Raw genomic sequence first — 9552 nt, forward strand, 5'->3', positions numbered from 1 at the left:
GAAGCGGAAGAGACAAGACACACGGCAAAAGTGTCTTGGGCCAGGAGTCAGTGTTATGAAAGAACTAAAACAAACTCAACCCAAACAGCTGCCATTTAATGGAATTTTCTCCCTTTACAAGGAGAGGTAAGTTTATGTTATGTTCAACTAAATTTTAAACTTTGCTCCTCATCTGTAATAAGCAGAATGTCTTGTGAATGTTCACGTTTTGTGCATCGAGTATTTAAATGTCAGTCACTGTGTATTTTGGGTATCTAAAGTGCTGATTCTTTGAGTAAATTTGAAGTGTTGCACCCTGCAGAAGGTGCAGTTTACTGCCCAAAACGCTACAGCATCCACGTTCAGCACTTAAACTATCTTAAGGTCTTCTGTTATGAAGGACAAGACTTTTTGCTGGCATTGCATGGAGTCATTAGCAAATGATTTGTAGACACAAATCAAATTTCAAGTCATTAATTAGGGCTCTGTACAATTTGTGTAGTTCATTTAAAACATGACTTTGCCAGATCTACTTGCTAGTACTACATCGCTAGTAACATGAAGGAATCTCTGAACTCTTACAAGCCCTGTGAAATCCCTTTCCTTGAAAGTGCTCCTGTCAGTCCATTAGTCCTTTTTGAGTCCCAGGAAGAAGCTATAGAAGAGTGTGTTCTATAGCTCAAGATGCACACTAACAAATTTGAAACTGATTGATAGCTAAAATTTTCCACAGCTTCATTGTAACGGGTCAGGTGTCCTGCCTCTGCTTCCTCCTGGCTTCCCCTCCTCTCTGGCAAAGCATGAGACTGAGAAAGTCCTTGGTCAGAGTAAACATTACTGAGCAACAACTAAAACCATCGGTGTTATCAGCGTTGTTCCCAGACTGAAAGTCAAAAACACAGCACTGCACCAGCTACTAGGAAGGAGACAAAATGACTGCTGTAGCTGAACCCAGGACACCTTGAAAGTGCTCCTGTCAGTCCATTAGTCCTTTTTGAGTCATAGGAAGAAGCTATAGAAGAGTGTGTTCTATAGTTCAAGATGCACACTAACAAATTTGAAACTGATAGCTAAAATTTTCCACAGCTTCATTGTAACTCTGTATTTTGGTTATTAACAGTGGTCTCTCACAACTCACTTATTTTGGTCTCACAGAATAGTAACCTCCAAGAACTTCAGAATGCTTTTTACAAGTAGGGCAAGAGTGAATTGAAGCTATCTCAACAAGGGAATTCCCTTATCACTCAACAAGAAAGAAGCTGCAAAGTGGTTTCTAACTTGTAGAAAGCCAGGTCTGATTCTGAAGTCTTGGGAATAAGAACACAATCCCATGTCCACAGGTATCAGCTGGGTTGTATGTGTTTTTCAAAGGGCAAGACCTCCTGGTGTAGCACTTTCACTCTTTATATTCTAAGATTTAGAGCATTTTCTTCTTTGTAAAAGTGTTTAGAGATTAAAAATCTCATAGCATCTCATTCCATAGCACTGTAGGTTCTAGCAGGTTAAAACCCCACAAAACTCAGTGAAATGTTACATATAAGTATTCAACCTTTATAATACAAAATGTGTTTTGGGCACCAAGTTAAAATACCATTTAGTGCACTGGTCAAATGTGCGTGTCTATATGGGAGGAATGTGTTGCTGCTTAAAACCTTCATTGCCTGTGTCCAGCTATACAGCTGCTGTAACACAAGAGAACACTGTGAGACCCCCCTCATGTGTTTTCCTGCAGCCTTTTCTGCTATGATGCCATTTGACTAGGAGGTGAAGGGACAGCAGGGTTGGGATGACTTGCTCAGCAAGATCTGTAGGCCACGTAATGCTGGGGTCAATATCAATACGATCTAAAATTAAGGGTGGCTACAACTGGAGATGCAGAAGTTGTGTTGACACAGTTAACAAGTAACTCCACGAAATTCTTGACTGTTGCTCTGTGTAAGCTGGTTATTTATCTAATAGACGTTTCATTCTACTTAAAGGTATCATTTTGACATCCCAGCAGGGCAGTACATACTTATGCAAAGTGCTTCTGTGGGTTAGTTTGGCCTTTTCAGCAAGCTACATGTCTTTTTCAACATTTAAATTTTTAAACTGCAAAAGAAACATTCCCTGTGCAACCTGAGTGCTTTTTTAACAAGGGACAAGTCTCTAGCTCTATGCTTAACATCCCCTGACCCACAGCCCTTTACTTACTCTCTTTGACCTGGTATTTAGTGCTGAACATCAAAGCCATTTGATAAAAGTGTACTTTGTCTGAATGGATAGCTAGCTTGCCATTCAATTAATTATTCATTTTAATCCAAAATTAATCACAAAACCACAACAAACTGAGGAGTGTGTTAACCAGCAGTGTCTAAAACAAACCTATGTAATCCAGAAGCAGTAATATACATTTGAAAAATCAAATCATAAAATAATTTTCATACTCAAATCTATTACTAGAACGAATAGAAAATTCACATAGCAATTAAATGAACATATCAAAGGAGACTTCTTAGGGCAGTTTAAAGTATTAATAGTCATAAAAAATTGGTGTCAATAAACCCAACTAAAATACTGTTCCTTCCAAAGGAAAAAAAAAGAGAAAGATGAAACTATTAATGAAACATCAATAGTGTGATGGGATGGCTCAGAGTGCATGTGCAAGAGGGTGACAGTGCAAGACCTCCTCTTTATGCATTCCTTCCTCTTGGAACAGTAACCTTGTGCAAAGAATAATCCTGCAGCCTTTGCAACAGATCACCTCTCTTCCCAAGCGGGACCTTCACATGCTCCTAGTTGTGCTAAAGATCTCTCACATTTTTGTGAACTGCCTTGCAATATGCAAGGTAGCACACGTTTTCTAGAGAAGTATGTTACGTGTCAGTAATGCCCCCTCGCCCCAAAGGAGGCTGGTGACTAAGGACCAGGAAGTGACACAGACTTCTTAAACACCCGTGCCCAGACTGGGGGCCCTGGATAAGGGGGTGGTGGCATGTTGTGGTGTTGTCCATCTGAAGTAACTGCTTGCTCGTAAGTTGGTAGTCCTGAATCATCCATTCCAAGAGGAAGTGGATTTAAAGAAAATTCTTCATGCCTTCTGAAGATGCTAGATGAATTCCGTCTTCTGTTTCTTACATAATCCAAGTACCTAAACAAAGTTAACAGCAGTGTAAGTGGCAGCTTCTCTTTTAAAGGGAAGAGAGAATATAAAGTCATAGTTGTAATAATAAAAAACACCAAACCAACCAAACAACAAAAAGCCACCCCAAAAAAACACCACCACACAACAAAAACCATTTGCCTTCAATGATCACGAAGACTCTCCAGACCACACAGTAAGAATAGCTCAGTAATGTGAAGTTTATAGGGAAGAGGAAGTACAGAATCCTCTTCTATTCCTTTCAGGTTTAGGATAAAGGAACAAGCAGGGCTAGAGAATTAGTGAAGAAGCACTTCCTCCAACCTGCTTCATTTCACACCTGAGGCAGACCACATGCCATGAAGACCACACAATCTCCTTTAAAAAGCAGACAGAACACATTAAACTTTTCACTGCAGGCCCCAACCTATGAAAATGATTCCATCTTTTTAGTAAGGATATTTCGGAACCAAGAACACACACTAAAAAGAAATCCCCAAAGGTACATCAGCCATGCAAGTGCTGATTTACGGTTTTGTACTATTAACTTCAGTGTAACTACTGCTAGGGCTCATCTAACTTTGCTGCTAGGAAAGCAAGAACTACAACTCTCACTGGATTCTCTGAGAACACACTTTGACCAACCCATGATGAGTTTTAAATTCCAGTCTTATGCAAGAGTTTGTTTTGGTGTTTGGTTTTTTGGGGTTATTTTAATCAGCAGAATTCCTTACCCTGGTGGTTGCCTTGATTTGCATCTACTTTTGCAGCAGTAGAAGATAAGCAGTACGGTTATAACTAACAGTACTCCAGCAGCAACAAGACTGATGAGAAGTCCTGTAACATTTATCTTTTGTAGTGTCTCATCACCTGAAGATAAAGCATTGGTTATTTTCATTATGTGTTCTTCCCATAGTATACAGTGTAAAATACTAACTCTGCTGTGCTATAGGACACTTGCTGTGTTCCCTTCCACAAATGCCTAGCTTGCTGTGAGAAGCCATTTTATCTGTGCAGTACCACCCAGGAGTATCATTCACATGGAGCTTAAAGCAAAAGTGAGTAGATACTCCCTTTTCTGTACATAGAACTGGTGAGATGTCTGTCTTCTAATGCCTTCCAAATCCTATTTCATGTACCTGTGACCTTGATCAGGCTGTAGATCTTCCCTTAGGTCATACTGAGTATTTTTTAATAAAACATCTGGCATAAGACTACTCTGAACCTAAATCATTCTTAGATTACTGTTACAGAAATGGGGAGGAAAGGGGAAGAAACAAACAAAAACCACAGAAAGCAGCCATGGAATTACTGCAGAGTTTACCAATTGTGTGATAAAAGAAATGAGCAAGAAAATGATGTTTTTACCTACAGACTGACAATGGATCCCACTGTGGGCCCCTTTAATGAGTTTTACTGTATCAGATAATGCAATAAACTTGTACAGTTCACAGAGAATTTCAGTAAAAAGATCAATTCTGATTTTGGTAACTGAATGCATGGTGTGTTTTTAAGAATGTACTATTACAACAAACACAAAATACTGCAATATAAGCAAAGAATAAAAAGATGACTTACCTAGTTTTATTTTAGGGCCTTTAGTTGAATACTCTTTCCAAAAATCCATCTATAAAACCACAAAGGATCAGATTTATGGCATACATAATCAGCAGGCTTATTGATAATGTCATTTAATATGGTACTGTGGGCAAAATTTAACAGTGGCATAAATAGGAGCGACTCCTGCTGAACTTGCTTATCCCACCATATTTTTCATGTACATTCAGGTTTGTGTATAAAATACAGTTTCACAAAGAAGAAATGCCAGCTGGTAAAAGAGAAAAGTACATTTACCTGTCCAGTGTTACCTCTTATTTCTGCCTGATTGCAGTAGAAGTCAGCATATATTCTGACACTATAAAAGGGCTTAGAATTACTGTTTTTAAATCCCTGCAGAAGAGTATTACTGAGGAAAAGTCAAGTTTTTAAGAATCAGACATTTGCATGAACAGTATCTGAATTCATACCAGCTAGGAAAAATAATGGATTAATTTAAGAGAAGAACCTTTATCTTGCATGACTGTTATGCATTAGATGTGATTAGCTGTAACCTCCACTTCTGCTACCCAGCAAAAGACTGCATCAAGATCCCGAGTTAATGCTTCCACCTTTTTCTTAGGAAAATGCTAGCAATGGCACTGGAACGTTTCCACCTTCAGGGAGGAGTGTGTTCCTTTCTCTTTCTGCAGGTTAGTGCAGAGCACACCTAGAATCACAAAGAGATTCTTGCTGCCTGCAGCAAGAACAGTTTTCAGACAATCATCGCATTCCATTATTGGGCTGAAAGGTTTCTTATGATTTTTTCTCTTTTTTTATACCAGGTTTCTTCCAAGCTGTATATAGGCAGCGATTTGGAAGATAATGCTGTGTGAGTACTCTGCAATAGCTGAGCTGCAGATTTGCTCCGTATTCCTTTCTCGTAAAACACTTCTATGGCATGATACAAGGACACAATCAGCCAATTAATACCTAGAGCATGGGGAACACATTCAAATTGCATGCCGAGAAGTTACTAAAAAGATTAATGAGCTTCTAAAAGCAGATACAGGTATACCCACAAGTGCTACTTCTGAAGCTTCATATATATTTGTTTTGCAGAATTAGAGCCCTTACCTAAAGTCTTCAGGACAACTGTACATATTGAAGTGTATTCACTGTGTATCTACAGCAATGACCCCATTTAATTGGGGTTTCTACTTTTCTAGTACAATAAGCAATCATCTTATTTCCAGTGCTGTTTTCAGCAGGGCTACAGTATTTAGATACAGTAATGATTTAGTTGGTAACCTCCTTCAGTATATTAAATTCAGTTTGAACAACTACCGTTTTATCAGGGTCTTCAAAAATTTCTCTGGCTTCTTCATAATTGCACAGCTCCTCGAGGCATTCTCTTTCCAGGTTATCCGGGGTGAATGCTTCAAAATCAAATCTGTTATACAGAAGATGGCGTCCAATGAACAAATTTGCCTCCTTTTCTGATGTGAAGACTAATAAAAAGAAAATCAAGTTGATTTAAAACAAGTTAGGAAAGCTAAATTTGTTGAGTTAAAGGAATGGTTATCCTAAAGGAGCACATTAACACCACGTCTTCCCATAACATCTTTCAACTACATACATGGAAAAGAAACATAAAGGTCTCTATCCTTCTTTGCTGCTAACTTTCTAAGTAGGCAACATAAAATAGATGTATTTTCCTTTCTCATTAAACATTTTGGTTATTCCTTATACTGACCAAGAAAATTTGATTCTCGGGACAGCTGTTGTTCAAGATTTAGTGTTACTCCTTCAAAGAATAGCTTTAATTCCTTCAGGAACGTGGGCATCAGTTTTTTACTGGAGCTCTTAAGAACAAAGTAATAGTCACATGAAGCAGAAATTCAGTCAGATGCAAACCCAGCAAGACACTGACCTACTGGAGGGAGGAAGCAAGAGGGCAGAAAAAGAAGAAGAAAAAAAGGAATCCTCAGTATACATTTTATCAATATTCTGGTGTCTGTGAGTTCCAATTCTTGTTTACACATTTTGGATTTTAAGTTATTGCAGCAGAGTTCTGTTCATTTTACCTTTGTTCTCTTTCCACAACTGAGGCAGCAAGTTTAGGTAAACGCTGCCATATTGCCAAATTCAAATTAGTCCGTGATAGGAATTTTCTGACTATGAGCACTTCTGAAGAGATTTAATTCTTTTCTTCTTTTGTGCATTTTACAGGTTCCATGAGGGCTTGTGGAGTAAGTTGTGAGGTGAGATTCCAGGGGAATTAGTGAAATTATAGAAGGCTTTGGAATACAGGAATGCATTTTCTCACCAGGCATCGTCCACAGTCAAGTTTTAGCCTGCTCTTCCTACAGATTCTTAAAAAAATATATATATGACAGAACTAGTTTTCTGGCTTGGTATTCAGTGAAAGCCTAATCTGTATTCCAAGAAATTCAGACTATTTGGTTAAGCAAAACGAGTAAAGGATTAATTTTGCAATTGTAAAGTAGAAACAGCATTGTTACATACCAAGCCAGACAGCTAAAAAAGGAGATGAGATTCAGTATGAAGTTATTCAGCTACAAATTAGCTCTGTGTTCTTGTTAGCTTGTTTGGCTAGATTATCATATTATTCATGAATTTTTAACCTAGTAGTTACTGTTAGATCTTGCAGTGGTATCTCAAAATGGTTTGCTCTCTGAAAATGAAGAAAAATGCAGTGTAATGTGCATATTGGTTGCTTATGTCCTGAATACCATAGTATATTGAAGGAATATTACAGTATATATTTATATCATTTACATACTATTATAGTATATATTGAAGGAGCCACACATATGCACATACTGTTGTATAAGAAGGGAGAACTGTTATTCTAAGGACAATCTAAGCTTCAAGTATTTATGCTATATCTAAGAGTAACCAGAGAGAAGGACCCAATTAAAAAACCAAACCAAACCCACATGTGGAAATAGGAAAGAATTACAGGGGAAAAAATAGTATCAAAATTTTGGGCTCAGTGCAATTGCAAGAACTACTTCAGCCTTCTGGAACAGAGATCTTCAGTTTTGCTCAGTAGCATTTCATTCCTTACTATGCAAGCAGTATTAGCTATACTTCCGAATTAACTCAGATAATCAATGCATTTTAATTACTGTGGAATGCACAGGCAAGCCGCCTGGAGCCTAGGACCCCTAATCCCCAGTGATACATGCTAATTCTCTCTTTCAGAGAGTCTTTATCCATTTATCTGCACTTCTTGCACTTTGTAGGCCGCAGTCAAAGTACACCTATCTCCATCTCCAAATTACCTGCAATTAAAGATAGTAATTAATAATTACCTGTGAGTAAGAAAGTATTTGGACAATGAAAGATGGGTTTGAATTCTCTCCTACACCTGAGGGAATTGAATGCAGTTCTGCAGTCCTTGGTTCAACAAAATGGGAAATGCAGTTTTAGGATGCCTAGCTTTTAATTTCAGAAATGCACCCACACAATGTGCTAAATAAAGTAGCTCTGCTGGTAAAAAGACACTCAGGAAATGCTGAAGGGGTAATCTCTTGGTGCAGGTACCCCATACTCTGGGCAACTGTTCTACTTGCTAAATTAGTGGGTAAAGAGTTGGGCCCTTCTCTTTCCAGCTCTGTCCTGGAGGAAGGAGTGGTCCGGGCCTGTTGTCAGGGGAAGACTCTGTGCCACCAGCTCACAGGCATGATGCTCTATGCCCCAGAGATCCATGGATTTTAATGAAAACCTGCCTCAAGCATTTTTGTGCTAGCCACATTTTCTGCTCAACATGCTGCCCTGAAGGGGCCTCCTGCTCAATGAGATGCTTTTTTAAAGTCTGTCTTAAGGTTTCAGCACTCCTTTTCCACTGAGGGGGGACAGGACATCTAGGTTACAAATCCCTTTCTGAAGCTGTAATGCTTAAATGTGAAGTTTCACACAGCTTAGCACCATTGTGCTTGAGCCCTTCTGGGAAATTTGTTTTTACCTCAGTTCTCTCTACTTCCTCCAAGGTGAAGAGCTGTAATAGCAGTACCATGTTTCTCTTTCAAGATGTTTTAAGGGGATCTGGTATTGAGAGAAAAATACCAATCTCTAAAAACAAGCAAATAAACCCTTTCAAATACTGTAGACTTCAACCTTTTGGAATCTTCATGTTACGTAGAGCATTCTGGTTATATTAATGATAATAACCCTAGAGATACAGAGAAAGCACAGTTATCCCAGTTGGCACTTATTACTGGATCTGATTAATAGTTAATATTGACACCCAAGTCAATTATTGATCATTTCAGCAAAAGATATTCAAATATTCTAAAACTAAGCATGAAACAGCTTAATTTTTTTAATCAAGTTAAAAAAAAAAAAAAAAAATTCAAACCCCCAAACCCCAAACCAAAACTATTTACACACATTAAAAGATTTCTCAGCAGATAGATGCAGTTTTGGAAAACAAAAATTACATTAAAAGGTAAGTTACCATCTTTATGCTCGGGTTGCTTCAAGCTATTTAAGGTCCCTGTGCAGCGAGGAAATGCAAACATCAAGCCGTGTAGCTGACAGAGCAGAACCAAAGACACAAGCATGGCGTATCTGTCAGACAGGAACGAACGTGAGTTAGAAGTGACAACGCAATCCTCCCAAGTGTCTGCGATGAATCCTACACATGAGGTCATCGAACATGAGCACCTATAGCTGAAGCTCACGGTTCCCTACTGGGAGGACGCGGATCCAAACTGGTCCGGCATGTCTGGGTTCAGCCAAGTTCTGGTTGTGTAACGCGCGGGCTGTCAGCGGGGCCGCGCACCCACAGCGGTGAGGCGATCCCTCCCGCTCCCCACGGAGAGCCCGAGCAGAGCAGCCGCCCGGCGGGTGGCAAATCCACCGGGAAAGAGCGCACACCACGTGCG

General features: G+C 39.1%; 1 protein-coding gene across 1 annotated transcript; it reads right to left on the bottom strand.

The window, feature by feature from the left end:
* Window positions 1–2877: 2877 nt before the first annotated feature.
* PRRG4 (proline rich Gla (G-carboxyglutamic acid) 4 (transmembrane)) lies at window positions 2878–9228 on the bottom strand. Its single transcript, XM_010012076.1, has 5 exons — window positions 9123–9228; window positions 5984–6147; window positions 4679–4727; window positions 3835–3970; window positions 2878–3109 (listed from the first exon to the last, which is right to left on the bottom strand). Exons 1-5 carry the CDS (start codon window positions 9226–9228, stop codon window positions 2878–2880), a joined length of 687 nt encoding a protein of 228 aa, XP_010010378.1.
* Window positions 9229–9552: the final 324 nt, after the last annotated feature.

The sequence above is a fragment of the Nestor notabilis genome, unplaced genomic scaffold, assembly GCF_000696875.1.
Source record: "Nestor notabilis isolate BGI_N333 unplaced genomic scaffold, ASM69687v1 scaffold10233, whole genome shotgun sequence".
In the NCBI taxonomy this organism is placed as follows: Eukaryota; Metazoa; Chordata; class Aves; order Psittaciformes; family Psittacidae; genus Nestor; species Nestor notabilis.

What these genes read in the sequence shown, in the direction of transcription:
- PRRG4 (XM_010012076.1), bottom strand. Translation starts at nt 9,228, where the DNA reads ATGCTTGTGTCTTTGGTTCTGCTCTGTCAGCTACACGGCTTGATGTTT. An exon ending in GCAACCCGAGCATAAAGATG is followed by an intron (nt 6,148 to 9,122) that starts GTAACTTACCTT and finishes TCTTTTTATTAG; the next exon opens with TCTTCACATCAGAAAAGGAG. An exon ending in AGGCCCTAAAATAAAACTAG is followed by an intron (nt 3,971 to 4,678) that starts GTAAGTCATCTT and finishes CTTTATCTTCAG; the next exon opens with GTGATGAGACACTACAAAAG.